This window comes from Lipotes vexillifer, unplaced genomic scaffold, assembly GCF_000442215.2.
Source record: "Lipotes vexillifer unplaced genomic scaffold, Lipotes_vexillifer_v1.1 scaffold109, whole genome shotgun sequence".
In the NCBI taxonomy this organism is placed as follows: Eukaryota; Metazoa; Chordata; class Mammalia; order Artiodactyla; family Lipotidae; genus Lipotes; species Lipotes vexillifer.
Window position 1 is genome coordinate 2,046,357 of NW_006790015.1, and position 21,034 is coordinate 2,067,390.

General features: G+C 41.7%; 1 protein-coding gene across 1 annotated transcript in view; it reads left to right on the forward strand.

Annotated features, from left to right (window-relative positions):
- VPS13D (vacuolar protein sorting 13 homolog D) overlaps window positions 1-21,034 on the forward strand; it is a 242,824-nt gene that overhangs the window by 147,078 nt on the left and 74,712 nt on the right. The window contains exons 62-63 of the mRNA XM_007463189.1: window positions 5,808-5,942; window positions 7,100-7,267. Of these exons, the coding sequence (XP_007463251.1) occupies window positions 5,808-5,942; window positions 7,100-7,267 (303 nt within the window). The remainder of the gene's footprint in view (window positions 1-5,807; window positions 5,943-7,099; window positions 7,268-21,034) is intronic.

Genomic DNA, 21,034 nt, shown 5'->3' on the forward strand with positions numbered 1-21,034 from the left:
GCAAATGGCATTGTTTCATTTTTTTTTAATAGCGGAGTAGTATTCCATTGTGTGTGTGTGTGTATGTGTGTGTGTGTGTACACACCACATCATCTTTATCCATTCATCTGTCGATGGACATTTAGGTTGCTTCCATGTCTTGGCTATTGTAAATAGTGCAGCTATGAACATTGGGGTTCATGTATCCTTTCAAAATAGTCTTCTCTGAACATATGCCCAGGAGTGGGATTGCTGGATCATATGGCAACTCTATTTTTAGTTATTTAAGGAATCTCCATACTGTTTTCCATAGTGGCTGCATGTCATTTACATTGCCACCAACAGTGTAGGAGGGTTCCCTTTTTTCCATACCCTCTGTAGCATTTTTATTATTTGTAGACTTTTTAATGATTGCCATTCTGACTGGTGTGAGGTGGTACTTCACTGTAGTTTCGATTTGCATTTCCCTAGTAATTAGGGATGTTGAGCATCTTTCCATGTGCATTTTGGCCATCTGTATGTCTTCTTTGGAGAAATGTCTGTTTAAGCCTTCTGCCCTTTTTCTGATTGGGTTGTTTGTTTTTTTGTTATTGAGTTATATGAGCTGTTTGTATATTTTGGAAATTAAGACCTTGTTGGTCTCATTGTTTGCAAATATTTTCTCCCAGTCCGTAGGCTGTCTTTTCAAAAGTTTTGTTGATGGTTTCCTTTGCTGTGTAAAAGCTTATAAGTTTGATTAGGTCCCATTTGTTTATTTTTACTTTGATTTCTTTTGCCTTGGGAGAGTGACTTAAGAAAACATTGCTACGATTTACATCGGAAAATGTTTTGCCTGTGTTCTCTTCTAGGAGTTTTATGGTGTCATGTCTTATATTTAAGTCTTTAAGCCATTTTGAGTTTATTTTTATGCATGGTGTGAATGTTTTGCCGTTCTCTTCTAGGAGTTTTATGGTGTCATGTCTTATATTTAAGTCTTTAAGCCATTTTGAGTTTATTTTTATGCATGGTGTGAGGGAATGTTCTCACTTCATTGATTTACATGCAGCTGTCCAGCTTTCCCAACACTACTTGCCAAAGAGACTGTCTTTTTTCCACTGTATATTCTTGCCTCTTTTGTCGAAGATTAATTGACCGTAGGTGTGGAGGGGCTCATATCTTACAGAGAAGGGACAGGCAGAACAGAAACCCCAATAGTCTGAGCTGTTTTGTTTCTTGAAGCAGATGCCAATTTCTAAGTAGTCTGAGAGAAGCCAAGCAAAAAGTAGCAGCCAAGAGGCTAACTAAATAGATCTTTTAGCAGTTTTATGGTGCTGGGGAGATTACAAGGGGAGGAATGGAATTGGTTTTCAGTTGAGACTGCTGAAGGACTATACCAAACCTTATAAAGATGGAAACAGACCAAGATGATCTTTACAAAGACTGAAAGCCAGGCTTGAAAACACTGATTGGATTAATAAGCCTCTTTAACTGCCTGCCAGAAACTAAAGACTCATTTAAAATCTGTAGGTTTTTATACAGAGTGTAGCATTCAATCACAGATTACCAGGCCTATCAAGAGAAAAAACAGATGCTAGAAACAGACACTAGAAACAGAGAAACCAGATGTTGACATTGTCAGACACAGAATTTAAAATAAGTGTCAATGTGTTCAAGAAGTTTACCAGAAAACTGTAATTTATATTTTTAACATAATCAGATAATAAAGGAATATTACAGACTAGAAGTTTTTCACAAACATAGAAGAAAGAAATTTGGACAAAATGTTACCAAATCAAATTAGCAATATATAAGAAGGAAGATACAGTTGACCCTTGAACAACATGGGGTTTGAACTGCATGGGTCCACTTATATACTGATTTTTTTTTTTTTTTTCCCCCAGTAAATACAGCACTACATGATCATGGTTGGTCGAATCTGTGGATGTGGAACTGTGGATATGGAGGGCTGACTGTAAAGCTACATGAGAACTTTTGAGTGTATAGGGGATTGGCACTCCTAACCCTCACGTTGTTCAAGGGCCAACTGTATATCATAACCAAATCAGGTTTATTCCAGGGTTGTAAGTTTACTTTACATTTCCAAATAAATCATGTCATTCACCACATCAGCAGAATGAAAGAATTTAAAAATATGATTATCTCAATAGTTGCACAGAAGTCTTTTGACAAAATTCAGCATCCATTTGTGATAAGAACTCAGGAAACAAAAAAATAGAGAGGAACTGCCTTAATCTGATAAAGTGTCTCCATAAAAAAGCTACCCCAAATATCATACACAGTGATGACCTATTGAAAGCAGGGAAGGATGGCCATTTTCACCACTTCTGTTCACTGTTATGCTGGAGATCCTAGCCAGTGCAATAAATAAATAAAAGGTATAAAGACTGGATAGGAAAATGAAAACTTTATTATTTGCAGAGAACATGATTACCTAGAAAATCTAAAAGGATATACAGCTAAGTTATTAGAATAAATAAGTAAATTTAACAAGGTCACTGAAGACATTGTACAAAAATCAGTTGTATTTCTGTATGTCAGGGAAAAGGAAAATTTGAAGGATGTCTTTACAACACCATTAAGAAAACATCAAATACAATATCATCTATTGCTGTGTAACGAATCATGCCAAAACTTAGTAGTTTAAAACAACCATTTTATTTGTTGACAAATCTGTGGGTCAGCAATTTAGACTGGACTTAGCTGGGTGCTGTTTCAGCTGGACTTACTTGTGGTTATTGATGTGGCTGCAGTCACCTGCCAGTCAGCTGAGACCAAAGGGTATATAAGATGACCTTACAACCGTGTCAGGCGCTTGTTGTTGGCTGTCAATAGACCCCTTTCCACGTGGTCTCTCGTCTTCAAGGAAGCTAGTCTCAGCCTCTTCACATGGTGGAAACATCAAAAAGGGCGGAGCAGAAGCTCCAAGATCTCTTGAGGCCAAAGCTCAGAGATTGCACGTTACTTCTGCTGCACTTTATTGTTTGAAGCAAGTTATAAGGTCAGTGCAGATTCAGGTGAAGGGGAAATAGACTCTGCTAATGATAGAAGATGCAAAGAATTTGTGGCCATTTTTACTGTACCACAGATACCTAGGAATAAATCCGACGAAGTGTGTACAAGACCTCTGCACAGAAAGCAATTAAATATTACTGAGAGAAATTTTAAAAGGGCTAAACAAGTAAAGGGGTGCACCATGTTAATACATTGGAAGATTCAATATTATAAAGTTGTCATTTCTTCTCAAATTGATCTATAGATTCAATAGAGTCTTGATGAAAATTCTAGCAATTTTTTTGGTGGCAGATTGACAGGCTGATTCTAAAATTTATTTGGAGATGAAAAGTGCAAAGAGTAACCAAGGTAGTTCTGAAGAAAAAGAACAAAGTTGGCGAGCTTACACTAACATACTTCAAAATTATAAAAACTATAGTAATTAAGACAGTGTGGTATTGGCAGAAGGCAGGGCAAAATGAAACACAAAGGAGAATCCAAAAACAGACACATATAAGTACATTCACTTGACTTATGACAAAGTTACACTGTACTACAATAAGGGGAAGGATGGCCTTTCAATAAATATTATTCAGTTGATTAGATACCCATGTGGAAAAAATGCTTCTTGATCTATGCTTTAGAACATATATAATAATCACGTTCAGGTAGATTGTAGATTTAAATGTGAAGAGTAGAACAATAAAAATTCTATAAGTAAACATATGGGAATATCTTTATGACCTTAGTGTAGGTAATTTCTTAACGATGACATAGAAAGTTCTTTCCATAAAGGGAAAGATTGTTAAGTTGGATTTCATTAAAACTAAGAATGTCTGCCATCAAAAAACACCAACGAGTGATAAGACAAGTCACATAATGGGAGAAGATACTTGCAGTATATTCATGAAACAGAAGACTTGTATACAGAATGTATAAGAAAAACTCCTACAAAACTATAAGGAAAAAACAGACAATCCACTATGAAAATGAGCAAAAGACTCAAGTAGGAACTTAACAAAAAAGTATATCCACGAGGCTGATGTGTGTATTATCAGGTGCTTAATCTCATCCTTCAACAAGAAGATGGAAATTAAAACCACACTGAGTTACCATCACACACCCATTGGAATATTTGTTTTTTCAAAAGCTATCTTTGGGACTTCCATAGTGGCGCAGTGGTTAAGAATCCACCTGCCAATGCAGGGGACACAGGTTTGATCCCTGGTCCGGGAAGATCCCACATGCCGTGGAGCAACTAAGCCCGTGCGCCACAACTACTGAGCCTGCGCTCTGGAGCCCGCGAGCCACAACTGCTGAGCCTGTGTGCCACAACTACTGAAGCCCGCGCGCCTAGAGCCCATGCTCCACAACAAGAGAAGCCACCATGATGAGAAGCCCGCGCACCGCAACAAAGAGTAGCCCCCACTCGCTGCAACTAGAGAAAGCCTACGTGCAGCAACAAAGACCCAACACAGCCAAAAATAAATAAATAAATCCATAAATTAATTTCTAAAAAGCTATCTTTACCAAGTGTTGGTGAGGATGTAGCATAACGGGAAATTTCATAGACGGCTGCAGGGAGAGTAAGCCAGTTCAGCTGCCTTGGAAAACTGCTTGGCAGCATAGGCGATAAGGTTGAACGTGTACGTTCTTTATGACCCGGCGGCAGTTCCACTTCCAGGTAGATATTCAAGAAAAATGCATACAAATGTGCCCCAAAAGACACGTCCAAGAATGTTCATAGCAGCATTATACATAATAGCAAAAAAATGGAAACAGCACAACTGTTCCATCAACAGCAGTGGTTAAATAGTTTTATTCATATGTTGGAATACCGTGTAGCACTGACAGCTGTGTTTAAACTGCAGCTGTGTGCAACAACCTACTGTTGATGTCAGAAGCCACATACAATCAAGTCCATACTGATGATTGCATTTAGATAAAATTCAAAGCAGGAAAAACTCAGCTGTGGTGCTGGAAGTCAAGATACTGGTTACCACGGGCTTCCCTGGTGGCACAGTGGTTAAGGATCTGCCTGCCAGTGCAGGGGACACGGGTTTGAGCCCTGGTCCGGGAAGATCCCACATGCCGCGGAGCTACTGAGCCTGCGCTCTAGAGCCCGCGAGCCACAACTACTGAAGTCTGTGCGCCTAGAGCCTGTGCCCCGCAACGAGAGAAGCCACCGCGATGAGAAGCCCGCGCACCACAGCGAAGAGTAGCCCCCGCTCGCCGCAACTAGAGAAAGCCTGCGCGCAGCACCAGAGACCCAGTGCAGCCCAAAAAAAAAAAAAAAAAACCGATATAAATAAATAAATAAATTTATTTTTTAAAAAAAGCATGCTGGTTACCTTAGGGGAAGAGGGGGTCTTGATGGGAGGTCCACAAAGAGGGGGTGGTGGTGTGGTGCTTCCAAGTTGGGGATAATAACCGACTTTCTGGTCTGCGTGGTGGTTACATGGTCGTGTTTACTTTCAGAAAAATCACTGAACCGTACATTTGATTAGTACACCTTTCCGTATGTGTGGTATGCTTCAGTCAAAAAGTAGAACATGACATACAGATCCAAAACAGACCAGAAAGAATTATGCTGTGAAGCTAATAGTGTTTATTTCTATGTGATATATGTTACTTTGAGTGATATATCTATATATTTTTATATATATTCCTAATATTTTACTTTTATAATTACAGGGGAAAATATTTATGAATATCATAACCTTGATTCTCATTGGAAAGTTGACATGACTTGTAGCTTTCATGGAATTCAGAATTACAGTACCCTGGAAGGCCATCATATGGCTAAAGCATATTGTTGCCTTTCTCCCCCTAACTAGGCCCTCAAAAGCACCTTGGGATTTCCATTGATTCGGTTTGAAGATGCCGTGATTAATCTGGATCCATTCACTCGGGTACATCCCTATGAGACCAAGGAATTCATCATCAATGATATCCTCAAACATTTCCAGGAGGTGAGCTTTGGAGCAGTACTTAGTGGCTGGAGCATAAGCAGAATGATTGTCTTAGTTGTTTGGGAATTCTGGTTACTGACATGTCACTATTGACAACCCAGATGAACATTTCAGCTCTGATTGTTGTGTTATGGATCAGATCCCAGCCCATGAAATCCACGCACATCATGAAACTCTTGAAACAGTGCATCTGATTTATGAACGGATAATCTTGTCTCTCAGAACTGGTCTCAGGGGCTTCCACTAGATCAGCCACAATATTAAGGGTTTAATTGAGGCTTTCATGACAGCGCAAAAGACCGTGAATGTGAACCCTGTTTGCCAGGCATGGGCCTACTTTCAGTGACCGCATGCATCAGTGTTCTTGGAGCCTATGAAATCCTGCCCTAGAGCTGAACTTAAAAAGTTTTTATCAAGTTGGATATTTTCCATTTTGTATTTATTATCCAGACTGCAAAGACCAAAATCTAAAGCCAAGACGTACTCTTCGATGACTAGAAGGGTCAAGATCATATCAGATTTATTTGCTGTCAGAGTTAAAGTGTATCCTATGCATGTTCCCTTCTCTCCTTCCTCCCTCCTATCTCCCCCCTTTCTTTCTCTGCTTCCTTCCTTGACCTCCCTCACTGGTGATATTTCCAGTGCACTGTGAGGAGAGTGAGATAGCGGATATCCCTGGACTGTGGAGTCAGGCAGCGGGGGCACACAGGAAGTGGGGGGTTGCTGGGTAGATCTGAACGTGCCCACTCTATGCACCACCCGCTCGGCAGACTCTGAGGGGTCTCCAGGTCTGCTCCCTCCCTCACTTTCCTTTTCAAACTCTCCCCGCTGCTGGCTAATCCCCTATTTGTAGAGCGATGGAAAGGAGAGTGTGCTATATATACTAATAAGTACTTGTAAAGAGTCTTACCTGTTTCATAGCTTTTTTTTCGTCTTCTGAATGGCTTCGAAGAGCATAAGAGTACTGAGAGTATTGGGAGAGGTTTAGGGCAGAGCTCACGAAGGGCAGGAGCTCACAGTTGATGAGAATTAAAGGGTGATTGTTGGTGTTGGTGGGAATGGAGGACAAGAGAGATTTCTAACCTTTTTGCTTGGGATGCTCGATCTGCAAATATAAACAGGTGCTGGTTTTCTTCTTTCCCTGCTCTGTTTGACAGGAACTCCTCAGCCAGGCAGCTCGAATCCTGGGATCAGTGGACTTCCTTGGCAATCCCATGGGGCTTTTGAATGATGTTTCTGAAGGGGTGACTGGACTGATAAAGTATGGAAATGTTGGGGGCCTTATCAGAAATGTTACACACGGAGTATCAAACTCTGCTGCCAAGGTAAGGAAATAGAGGTGAAATTCCATTGTAATTAGCCTCAGGAGTCCTCACATTACTGTAACTTCTTTTAGAGTTAATAGGTTGTGAGAAGTTACATACATGGCCTTGGCTTCATCACCCATGTGCCCTGCCTCTCCCGTACCTCCAATAACCCGGCCCCAGGCCATCAAGTGCTCCTCTGTACTCTGTCCCCTTCCTCCTCTCCATTCCCGCTGCCTTCATCCAGGCTCTGATTGTCTCTTCCCTCGCCCACTGCCATAGCCTCCTGCCCCCTGACTCCACCGCAGCTCTCACAATGCCGCCGGAATGAACTCACTTTATAAAACATAGAACTTGATTGTGCCATTCTCCTGCCTAAAATCCACCCGTTAGTACCCACAGCTCACGGGATAAAGTCCAAACTGTGGTACGGCCTTCTGGAGCGAAGCAACCCTTTCAGTCATCTGAGTCCAGCAGCGGAGAGACAGCAGTGTAATTCTGCTGTGTCTTGCTGTGTAGCTGGCTTTTTTGTTCATTGGCCTCCTGTTTGGTGGACATCTTGTTATTCCATAGTTTAATTTTTGGCAGAAGCTGATTTTACGTGTGAAGCTGGAAAAAGGTGAACGTAGTTGAAGGGGGGTTGCTATTTGATAACATGCAAAAGGCGTCTAAAGACTCTGCTTTCCTTCCCTTCCTGTCAGCTCGACAGAGTTTCCTTCTAGAGATTGACCTTTTCACGAATGAACCAGCATTGGGAGAGCGCCTGTGCTCCCCGCTTGTCTACCACAGAGCGTTGTTGTAGCAAAGTCATAGGTGCACTTGTGCCGTGGCCACTAGGATGGTGGCATCACCGTAGATAGCCTTTCAGGTGCCACGTAGGAATTTATCTTGATGAGCAGGTAAGGAGGTAGAGTTGAACGGCAACATTTCTCTGTTGCATAGCATTCTTGGTAATAATGTGTGAAAGTTGGGAATTTATTCCTGTTTTCCAAACTCTTTTCTAGAGCTGCTGGTTATTAAGTCAGATCAGGTTTTTCAATACAGGCAGATCTCGTTTTCTTATGCTGCGCAGGTAGTGCATGTTTTACAACTTGAAGGTCTGTGGCGACCCCACGTGTCCAGCACGTCTGTCGGCGCCATTTTTCCGGGAGCATCTGCTCACTTCATGTCTCTGTGTCCCATTTGGGTAATTCTTGAAATATTTCAGACTTCTTCATTATGATTATATTTGTTATGATGATCTGTGATCGGTGATCTTTGATGTTATATTGCAAAAAGATTATGATTCGCTGAAGACTCACATGGTGGTTAGCATTTTTTAGTAAGAAGGTATTTTTATTTTTATTTTTATTTTTATTTTTTTTTTTTCTTGCGTTATGCGGGCCTCTCACTGTTGTGGCCTCTCCCATTTGCGGAGCACAGGCTCCGGACGCGCAGGCTCAGCGGCCATGGCTCACGGGCCCAGCCGCTCCGCGGCATGTGGGATCCTCCCGAAACGGGGCACGAACCCGCGTCTCCTGCATCGGCAGGCGGACTCTCAAGCACTGCGCCACCAGGGAAGCCCAGAAGGTATTTTTAAATTAAGACGTGTGCATTATTTTTTTAGACATCATGCTGTTGCGCACTTAACGACAGTGTAGCGTAAACTTAATGTTGTCTTCACTGGGAAACCAGAAAATTTGTGTGACTCACTTTATTGCAGTATTCGCTTGATTGTGGTGATCTGAAATGGAACCCACAGTCTCTCCAAGGTATGCCTTTGCTGGACTTACATTAAACCAGAACAAAAGGTACTGTTTGGCTTGTGGTTCAAAACAGGCAACACTCTTTAACTTTTAGAGAAAGGGTGAAAGGTAGAGAGGCAAGAGACTTTCTAAATCATGGTTTGGAAATGGACTCTGGGTCATAGTCTGAACGAGTGTGCACATTTCTGCCTTGAATCATTGCCTATGCTGCCCTTGGACCTTCACCCCTGACAGCAACATAAAAGTGGCACAGGTTCCTCAATGTTCTTTTGCTACTAAACTCGATATAAACAGATGCAGTTAAAATATTTACTTGTACACACGTGTAATTTATATAATATTGTACATCAGCTATACTTCAATTAAAAAATTCTAGTTGTAAATGCTCAAAGATTTTACTTAATTTTTTAAAACTCTTATTAGGGGCTTCCCTGGTGGCGCAGTGGTGGAGAGTCCGCCTGCCGATGCAGGGGACGCTGGTTCGTGCCCCGGTCTGGGAGGATCCCATGTGCCGCGGAGTGGCTGGGCCCGTGAGCCATGGCTGCTGGCCCTGCGCATCCGGAGCCTGTGCTCCACTGCGGGAGGGGCCGCAGCGGTAAGAGGCCCGCGTCACCGCAAAAAAAAAAAAAAAAAAAAACTCTAATTAACATAGGACAGTCTCTTTGGTTTTATAATTCCTTTCTCTATTTTTGTACCCCTGGGCTTTGTTTTCATTAAAAAAAAAAAAAAAAAAAAACTCTAATTAACATAGGACAGTCTCTTTGGTTTTATAATTCCTTTCTCTATTTTTGTACCCCTGGGCTTTGTTTTCATTAAAAAAAAAAAAAAAAAAAAACTCTAATTAACATAGGACAGTCTCTTTGGTTTTATAATTCCTTTCTCTATTTTTGTACCCCTGGGCTTTGTTTTCATTAAAAAAAAAAAAAAAAAAAAACTCTAATTAACATAGGACAGTCTCTTTGGTTTTATAATTCCTTTCTCTATTTTTGTACCCCTGGGCTTTGTTTTCATTAAAAAAAAAAAAAAAAAAAAACTCTAATTAACATAGGACAGTCTCTTTGGTTTTATAATTCCTTTCTCTATTTTTGTACCCCTGGGCTTTGTTTTCATTAAAAAAAAAAAAAAAAAAAAACTCTAATTAACATAGGACAGTCTCTTTGGTTTTATAATTCCTTTCTCTATTTTTGTACCCCTGGGCTTTGTTTTCATTAAAAAAAAAAAAAAAAAAAAACTCTAATTAACATAGGACAGTCTCTTTGGTTTTATAATTCCTTTCTCTATTTTTGTACCCCTGGGCTTTGTTTTCATTAAAAAAAAAAAAAAAAAAAAGAGAGAGAGAGACACTTATGGTTTATTGAAAGGCCTTCCTCAGCCTGGAATATGCCCTGACTTTATAGCTTACTATGAGAATAAAATGATATGACCTTGTGAAAACTTTGTAAAACATGAACTGAACAAGAGAAATGGGTTTTCACTTTGACTCTTAGGTTTACATCAATGTAAAATGTACAGACTTTAGCCACCAGGAAGCCGTTAATGCCCTTGAAATGAAAGCCAGTATATTATAGTCTACAGAAGAGGAGGGTCTCAGGCTCGGAGAGTGGGAGATTCATGCTCCATGTGGGCCAGTTTGGCTGTTAGGGCCCTCTGGCTACCCTTGTGGATGAGAATGAAGACATCGGGAACTTAACTTGCCTGTGAGCTCTACACAGGTGAGACCTTGTGTGCGTTTCTCCAGAGTTTCTCAGCAACATCCCGGTGAAAAGGGTTGGCACTTTCTTTATTCTCTCATTCGGGGACATCTCATTCATCATCTTCTGTTTCCCCTGGAAAACTGTTTTTGAACCTTGAGGGTCAGTATGAGAATATACCGTAAGCAGAAAGAAAGGGCAGCATACTCCTTACCTCCACCCTCACTCGCAAATCCATATGAAGGCCTGAGTGGCAGTGATCTTGTGTCTTGCTGGATATCATGCTTTACCTTGTTGTTGGATTTGCATAAGGGTTCTGTTTTCCAGGACCCAAGGCTTCTTGAGTGGGGACCCTACTCCCCATGTGGTCGGCGCCCTTCTTCATGCTTTCTCTTGCCTTTAATGAGCTAATCAGTATTGGTGTCACAGACTGCTGCTACTCAGAGGAATTGCTATGTAATTTATTTTGCTACCGGGAACCCTGGGTGTGTTATAACAATTAGTCCATGTATCTGTCACGAGAAAACAAAGAGACTTAAAATTACCACTTCATTTTGGAAATGGTAGCTTCCAAAGCCAGGTCTATCAGCTAAATGCCCATTCAGGTCGTCTGTGATTCTGCATGTATGCAGTTTGGCCAAAGATCTCCATCTTCTTGTAGTTTTGTGGGTTGAAATCAGACCTTTAACGTTGCTTTGGGGGAATGTTTTGTTTGCTTTTCTGTGTACACAAGGAGAGTTTAAGGAAGTGCAAATGACCACAGTAATCAACTGTTGGCCTGTGGGAAGTATCCCTTTAAAGAGTGCCTGAGTTCCAGTGGTTAAAGAACGGGGTCAGACAAGACAGAGCTGCACCTCGCCGAGCCCCAGCCAGCCAGCCCCACTTGGCTGCAAAGACCAAAGGGCTGTAACCTTGTTTTGTTTTGTTTTTTAAATAAATTTATTTATCTAGCTGTCTAGCTATCTATTTATTTATTTATTTAATTTTATTTATTTTTGGCTGCACTGGGTCTTCATTGCTGCCTGCAGGCTTTCTCTTGTTGTGGCGAACGGGGGCTGCTCTTCGTTGTGGTGCGCGGGCCTCTCATTGCGATGGCTTCTCTTGTTGCGGAGCATGGGCTCTAGGTGCGCGGGCTTCAGTAGTTGTGGCACGTGGGCTCAGTAGTTGTGGCTCCTGGGCTGTAGAGCACAGGCTCAGTAGTTTTGGTGCACGGGCCTAGTTGCTCTGCGGCATGTCGGATCTTCCCGGACCAGGGATCAAACCTATGTCCCCTGCATTGGCAGGCGGATTCCCAACCACTGCGCCACCAGGGAAGTCCTGTATCCTTGGTTTAATAGGCTTTGAATGTAGTGGAGAAGCCCCATAGACCTCTTGAAATTAATTATCAATATTGTATATATGTGTATTTGCCTGAAGCAAGGATCTGAAGTTTTTATTGGATTGTCAGAGAGGTTCATGCCTCCCAAGAGATAATAAATCATTATTGTAGACATAGGGTTGAGCATTGAGGGCACGTGGTAGTCAGAATACCTGGGTTCTAAACCCATTCCTACACTTAAATAATCTTTTTCTCTGTTGATCTTGAGGGAATTTTTTTTTTTTTTTTTTAATCTATGAGAAGGGGGGGGTAATTTCCCCTGTCCCACTGACCTGAGGAGCAAAAGATTTGAAGATGTAAAAACCCAGCGAGAAGTTAAAAGGGAACTCATTCTGTCACATAAGAAGGTCACATAAGACCTGCGGGTCTCAGCTGTGTGTGGGTAGATGTTGTGAATTATTCACAGCAAATTTTTAATTTCAGGTCTACCATGTCCACTTCTGGAATTTCTCATTACATTTTAAACTGTTATTTAATTTATTTCATATTAGCATCAAGGAACCAGAACTAGGAGGTAATCTATGCCCTTTATCCCCTTTGTTTCTCTTAGCCTTTTCTTCTGTTCCCCCAAACCCCAGAAATCAGCTTATGGATTCCAGATCTAAGGTGATATGATTTAGGGATTAGCCTCCAAGCTGTGAGCATCTATCCCATGACTCCCTTGCCTGGATCTTGGTAAAATGACTCTAACCCTTTGAGTAGACCCTCAAAGATGTGATCGTATTCCTAAGGCCATGACAGGATGATTGCCTCTGGAATCCTTTCTAGGAATATGATTTATTTAAGGACAGCACAGCATTTCAAATTCCAAAACCATGTCAGAGGAGCAGTTTCCCTCTGCTGCACGAATTGAAAAGAGCATGCTTTTCCCTAGTTGAGTGTCATTTGAATATCTACAAGACCCTCTAACCTCTTTGAAAGCCAGAGAATTGGGGAGATATTCATTGAACGAACTTCCTCTCTTAGATAGACTCTCATTTCCTTTCTGTCTATGATTATTTTGGGATTATTTTCATATACTTCCAGAAAAATTACATAGTTATTCTTAAAATTAAATAAGTTCTTTTCAAACCAAGAAAATCTCAGATGTTAACAGTAGAACAAATGATTCCATTCTCTTATCTGCCCCTGTAGAATCTGAGTGTTTTCTCTGTACAGCTGTCATCTGGTCTTCCTAAGGGAAGAAAGACAATAGCGTACTTAATTTCTTCCAGCAAAGGAGAGGAGCACTTTTGATCATCACTAATGGAACCTCTGCTCTGTTCTGTCCTACTTTCCATCCCTCTCTTTGTGTCTTTGTCAAGGCGATATTAGGATGCTTTTGATCTTCGGTACTTTTTTGACCTCAGTTATGTTTTGACTCTACGCTTATGAATGCAAATATTTTAATAATGTTCCCTGTTTTCAACTAAATGTTTTTCATCAAAGGCAGTTGTTGTTCATGGAATTAGAATTCATGGTTTATTGTTCACTAAAGGTTAGTTTTACTGATAACTTTTACAATTGTATGATAGGTTTCTTTCTTTCTCTTTGGCTTTAGAGCATTTATTTCTACCAAGCCCAGATTTCCCAGCTCAAATTCTACAGATCTAAATTTTTGTCAGGGAGGTATGAATTTTCTGTCAGTTTTAGTTAATACATTTTATCCTGTATAGCTTTAGCCATTGTTTTATTGTTTTAAATCGGTTTTGTTTGTTATGAATTGGATAAAGACCTAATAGCTTCATATATTTCTTGGTGCAAAGAGCAGTAGTAGGCAAAAGGTGCAGGGACAGGGTTGAAACTCCCTGCTTCACTATGGAAAACATACTCACTTATAAACATTAATTGAGCACCTTCTCTTTGTCAGGCCTTGTGATAGACTCTTTACGTACATTGTCTTGTGTATGTTAATCTCGATTCTTCAAATCAGGAAACCAAGACTTAAAGAAGTTAAACAATTTTTTCAAGGTCATACAACTGGAAATGACAGGGAGAGTATGAAACCAAGTCCAGCTAATTCTAAAGGCCTTGTTTTTTCCCCTCTGTGATGTCTCTCCTTTGTGTGTGTGAGGCTTTCTTCCAGGCACTATAGAGAATATGAAAAGTTACTTACTGTTAGCTTCCCACCAGAAGCTTATTATTTGACATCACTTGGTTAGCTTTAAGGTGACTGCTGTCACGTCACCTATGTCACAAAGCAGGCCCTCAGGAAATGGTGCTGGTTGTGGTCATTCTTGTGTGGGATTAGTTATGACCGTCGCCAGCTCCTTTATAGACAGTAAGACCCTTGGTGATTGCAAATGTGGTTTTGCTCATGTGATGTCATTTGATCATCAGAATAACCTGGTCAATAGATAGGACAGGCAGTATTAGCCCCAGTACATAAGTGAAGAAACTGAGGCCCAGAGAGGTAAGGTGACTTCCCCAGGGTCAACCAGGGACCTGTGGAGCCAGCACCTGATCTTCAGCAATGGCGTCTGAATTTTCATTTTTAGTTGCACTTTGGAGATATTGCTAACTGCTTGATTTGTCCTAGACATTCCTCTATATGTTACAAAATAAAAACAACAATGAGAAAAGCAAAAGAGCCCTGCCTCGACTCAGAATGAATTTCGATAGCTTTTAGGAAAACCGTCTGAAGATAAATACAAGCAAGTTAAGTGAGGAAGAGAGAGAGGGACATTGAGACTGTTTGCATAGTTCAGTAGAAAACCTGGCTAGCACTTTAGATGGTGTTTTGTTCTTTGGTCTCTGTTTGGGGTACCATATGGGGAGGAGCCACTTCCCTTCCGAGAGAACCTTTCACTGGCCCTTTGTGCCCAGGAAACCAGATTTGGGGCATAGCAAGTGATCCAGTGGAAACTGACTTCAAGTCCTTGCACGCAGGGATACTCAGCCAGCCCCTGCCACTGGCCAGCCTTCTATCATATATACTGTGACCTGGTTGAGGGCAGAGGGGTCCATCTGCCTTTTGTTTAAGATAAACAGCATTTGTTTGTATTTGTTTTGTAGGCAGTCTATTTATAAGGCTCAAATGAGACTAAGCCACTGTTTATTCAAGGCAAAAGTTTTATCTTTGCACAAAAGAATGTACTGGAGTGCCTGCCTGCATGGATTCCGAAGGGGAAAAGGCAATTTATGACTTGTATCTGTTTTTGTCATTATGTATGACTGCTCCATTTTATAGTTGAGCTGATATCCCCATAATAGCTTTTCCATGTACCTATAAGCAACTAAGAGGTGAATGCCTTCTTATAAGCATTGGGGTCTTAGTGTATTTAAGTTGGCATAAAACTTTAAGTTAAATGAAATTCACTTCAGACAGTGATCTATCCCTTAGAAAATGTAGAGTTTTCTATTTTCAGAAAGACTTTGATCTGAAATAAGTCACCCAAGGGATTTCTCTTCCAGCCAAGAGGAGGTGCCTTGAAGTTGTTGTATATAGAGAAATGACTCAAATTCTTGGCAGCAGAGCTTTTGTTTTATTTTCCTCTGATAACCTTGAATACTAAAATGATTCTCTTAGTCTGAGCTCTTTTTGGTTAGAGGCAAATTTTAGATGCTGAATGACCCAGCAGTGACCTATCCTAACTTGGTCAAACCTCACATATTTGCGGGAACTGGAAGCGTGTTGGGCGGGGGCGGGCGGGTGAAGCGGAGGCATGAGAATCCCATGAGTGGCCAGAATTCCCAGGCAGTCCCCACCTTGCTCCACTGAGCAGCCTCGCTCATGAAGGAGCCTGGTGAGTGGGGCTTAGCTGTCCTCTTGTCCCACCCTAATTGAGCAGCTCGGCCAGAAGTAGCAGGGAATGACACCACCGTTGACTCTCTGTTTTTAAAACAGAAAGATTGGAAAAGTTTAGAACTTGTCTTCATTTCTTAGTAGTAGTTCAGCTAAGAGTCAGGTCTTTAGTTATCTCCTTAGACCAAACATCTCATGTTTCAGAGGAATTCACTCTGTCTTCCTACACTGCAGTCTATGGTGGTGCAAAAGTATGTTCAGTTGCTAAATTGAAAAGACAGGAAATATTTTTGGCCCCCAAAGAGTAGTGGTTTTCTACCCTAGTGTAAACATGGTGAGTAAAAGAATAATATGTTCAGGCTTTTCTTGGGTTGACTGGTTACCCCAGAGATGTGGTGGTTCTCCCTTTTCTGCGTTTCAGTATTGTTCGTATCAGTATTCGGCCTTTCTTGAAAAATTGTGACAAGCTTAAATGAGACAAACTGTAACCCATTTTTATAAACACATGAACAAATCAAATTCTAATTCTTGGCAGTAAAAAGTCAGAACACTCACTCTGTTTGGAAGGTCCTTTTGGTTTTCTGTACCTCTTTCTCCCCTGTGATTGTTGTCTCTCTCCATCTTGAAGAAAAGCTAAATCAAAGTGTTTTCTTAGGAGAAATAGGGGATTCCTTGGAATATCATCCTTAAAAGTCAGAAAAGGATGTGTAGCCACTATTTATTGGGTGGCTCCTGTATGTCAGGTAAGGAGGGCTAGGAGCTTTACAGATGCTATCTCATTTAATTTTCACGTGTACCCTGTAAGGAAGGAAGGATTATCTCCGTTTTGCAGATGAGAAAAATGAGACCACAATGGTCAGTTACCTTGACTGAAGTTTAGTAACGAGGATCGGAGTCCGAAGTTTTAGGAACGAGTGATTTGGGAGTCTGTATATTTTTCCTCCACATAACGCAGCTTCTCAGACATAACCCTCTACCAAACCCAAGCCACTGTAGAAGCTAAAACACAAGCAGTTGAAGCTCCATAATTCATTCCCGACTTTTTCTTCCCTTTTATGCTGGACCTCGGGATTTTCCAACTGTAATTTCCAGTCTTGCTGAATTAATCTTTACTATCGGGGAATCCCTAATCTTGTGTAAAAGGATTGAAATGGGACAAAAAGACTGAGTTTCCCTTAACGAAACAGAAGATGAGTTAAAATCGTTTGAGGAAGCTGGCTGTGCTTTCTCACACACCTGATGTGCTTAACCCAAGATTTATTCAGATTTACATAATTTGATTTGCACACTCAGGCCTTTCCTCCGCTTTGACGGGGGAGCAGACCAGAGCTTCAGGCCACCTCCGTGTGTGCTCCAGTAGCCAGCTTCCTCTAAATGTACATGTCAAATTGTAATTTCCTTAAGCTATGTACTAAACTTCGCTACTTTAAGTGTTTCTAAGCAAGTAGGATGTCATTTTAAAATTTGGTTTTCAGCACAGAGGTCATGAAAGTAGGGAGACTTGTGCTTTCCCACTGTCAGTTGATGGCAGAATATAAACTCATTCTCTCCAGTAAGTCCTTTTCTTTCCTTGCTCACCTCCCCTTACTCTGAAATACAGCTTTTTGCATTTTGTAGAGGTGTTTATGTCTCTGAGTTCTGCTGGCACGTTGGCTTTCAGACGCTTAGTGACACCACTGGTGCAGTGAAGAAGCCGGATGGAGAGCGCTGGGGATGGTGTGTTGTCCTGAGAGTTCTATGGTTGATTAGTTCTATTGACCTGACCCGGGCTTTGCTTCTTGGAGAAAAGGAGAAGTAAGGTTAGCTCACTAGAATTTAATAATCCCTTATTAGAAGAAGAATAATGCCACTTGATATCTGTCTTGATTTCCAGTTGTTGATGAAGGACTGATATCTCTGATCCCGTCTATAAGCCTGAAAGCAGGTGACGCTTTTATTTACTGTCACCGCCACTCCCGCCGCCACCAGGAAGAAACCGAGGCCCAGCAGAAGTAAACAGCTTGCCCAAGGCGGCCAAACAGAAAGTGGTAGAGCTCTGGGCTCCTTCCTTGGCCTCTGACTTCTAGAATATTGCTGGGCAGTACTACTTGAATCTTACCAGATACTATGGAAACCAACATCTCCACCCGAGACTCGGATTTCCGGTAATTGGTGTGGTGCAAGCCATGTTAGCACACCTTTCCTGCAGAGGGGGTTTCAGAAAACATGGGCGGAGAAAAATGTACCTTTCCCTAAGGAGGCTTATTGACTCATTTATTAACCACGTGCTATGTACGTGAAATGTCTGGGAGCTCACAAAGAGAAAGCATGATGAGAATAGTTCTTAGAGCAGCATGTTTTGTGGAGCGGAGGTGGTAGGGAGAAAAATTCCAGCTTATATCAGGACATTCCAATAAGTGCTTTCTACATTGCTGGAGGGGAGTGGAAATAAGAGAGACAGTGGAAGAAAGAAGGATGGCACTTCCAGAAGGGGTGAGAGTCTGGCTTTGCCTTGGCTTTCCTCACAGCCAGATGATGACATGTCCAGGCCTGACTCTTAAGGGGGGCTCAGCATGTCCTGAAGTGGTGACTCGAAGGCCCGACTAGTCAGTAAGTGGTAGCAGAGACGCACCGCACTTAGGTCACATAGGCAAATGGCAGTGACAGCTTCTCGTTTCTTTTTTATTAAATACCAGCGGGGAAGCCCTCCTGTGCCATTTGTAAGAACAAGGAAATTTCCTAGTTAGGCACATGAGGAGGGTGGAGATGAGCCCCAGAACTAGGAGCCAAATTGGGGAAGTCAAGTGAAGTGAAGAGAGAGAGAGTGGCAGAAAGCTGGCCATCCGGATCCTTTCTGTTTCCCCGGTCATGCTTGTTCTCCCCTCATCTTTGCACTGTTGCTCATAACCTTTCCTCTCTCTGGAATGCCCTTCTCCCCATCTCTGGCCAAATGGCTCTGAGTGTGTAAGGTCCAGTCCAGATCCCTATAAGGTCCTCCCCGCTCTGAATTCCCAGAGCACTTTGTGCTTCCGTTAGGGCAGTGACCGTGTTTTTCCTTGGAAAATACTAACCATTTTGTGCATGTCCCAAACATCCATTTAACAGGCACTTATCATTGTCAATTAGGTGCTCAGTTCTGTGGCAAATACTAAGAAAAGTAAAACTTAAAAAAAAATTTTTTTTGAGGGATGTGGAACAGGTAAGCCAGATAAGAAGTAAGTCGGCATAATACAGAGGGAATAAGTATTGTAGCTTGGATCTGTGCAAAATCTTTGTAGTTTCGCGAGATAAGTGCAGTGGGGGCCGAGGGGCAATAACACTTTATTCTGTTCCTCAAGGATGAGATCGGCTTGAGACGAACTGTTTGATGCAGTTGCCTGCTTATTCGTTTGCATCCCGGAGTAGATGTAAAGCTCCTGGAAGGCGAAGATCTTACTGTCATCAGCTGTTGCCAGTGTCCCTGTGACTAGTCATAAATGTTTATTGTAAGAGAGCTGAGGGGATCCCGGTGGTTCCCACGTGGGCTCCCATTTATCTGGTATGACATTTTCACGTGGTGTAGATTCAACAAATAGTTATGAAATACGTGAAACACCTGCTGGATTTTTAAATTAACTATTTTATGGTTTTTATGTGGAATAAACAGAAACTTTGAAAACGTTTCTGTATGACTTTCCTCCCAAGCATGTCTGTAAGCTGACTGAGATGCACAGTGATGGTCTATGTGTTGAAATACAGGAAAAGGCTGCTGACTTCCAGGATCCTGTTTCTTCTCCTCTGCTCTCCATCACTCAGGTCTAGGATACGGACCTGGATGGAATGAGGCCAGGTGTGCATTACTGGGTCAGGGCCAGGCTCCGCAAGGTAGCAGGAAGCCTTGGGAAGCTATTATAGGGGGAAGAAGGGAAAGCCCAATCCCTCTTAATCTAATGAAATCAAATAATATTTATAGGAAAATCTGTTTGCTTTATTAGAGGAAAATGTTCAAGTAAACATTATGTAACAACACACTGAATTTATGTAACAACACGTTGGTTTGGAAGCAGCGACTTTCAGTGTTTTCACTGAAATGAAAATTAAGCAGAGTGTGCTTCCAAAAACAGCCCATTGTTTCAGTTTTGCTGCCTTTGTCATGATTCAAAGCAGGATATTTTGGCCAGTTGGATTATTTTCTCTTTATTGGTAACATGGAAATTGGCAAGGATGATGTCAAAGTTAGTTATAAAAGAAGAGCTAGTTTTCTGGAAATTTAACCTTTGTACAAGCATATACTCCTGTTACTGTTTGATCTTCACAGACATACAGGAAAGAGTACAAGTATTCTTATTGCCACTTGAGTCACAGCAAAGGTAATGGCTCCTGGAGGCTTAGCAGGGAGCTTGTAGAAGGGGACCAGCACGCAGGCCTCCTCTGTGGCTCCAGGCTCTTTCCATAGACCACATTGCTGCTCTAGAAGGCACCCTGTCCCCCTCAGGCATTAAAGCGCTTTCATGCCTGTGAGATAATTTAACCTTGAACCATCCCTAGGGGGCCAGCAGGGCAGGTGATGGGAAATGCAGCCACACAGGTTGAATGGTTTTGCCAAAACCATGCAGTCAGCGTTGGCACCAGTGGCTGATGCCCAGACCTCATGACTCCAAGCCCACTGCTTTTCCCGCCAGAATAAATCTCCTCGGCGGAGGGCCAGAGGAGCTTTCTGACATGGGGAGACAGCTGTGGAAAAGTGTTACTTCCAAGAGAGGGCCTTACTTTGCTGGCACCCATGCTGGGTTGTATGAATGGTTGGTTCTAAAATCTCAGATGCGCTCAAAAATCTCTAGTCACAGGATCACTGAGAAACAGCAAAAGGGGCAAAACCAGGTAGATTTTATCAGCCTGTTTCTGGGAATGCTTCCTACCTGTTTGGATTTTGTGTCCAGTAGTGTCAGCACGGAAAGTTTGTAGGATTGCTGCAGTACGGTTGTCTTGCCAAAATCAATTGGCAAGACGAGTTGAGGTGCCTCAATGAATGTTATATAGAGAGAGAAAAAATTCTTAGGACTAAATGCAATGAAGAATTTGCCACTTGTTTCCCTTTAAAAGTTAAAACACAACCGTGAACAATGTCTGACCTCAGTTTTATTTTTTTTTTTAATTGAGTTCTATGAGAAGCCTCTTTTGAGTAATATTTCATGTGGTAACTTAACTCTCTTAACTGCTCCCTTTCCATTGAAGCCCATCTTGTATTCCTCCCAAGATAAATCTTGAGCCTAAAACTCTTCTCACTCTTTC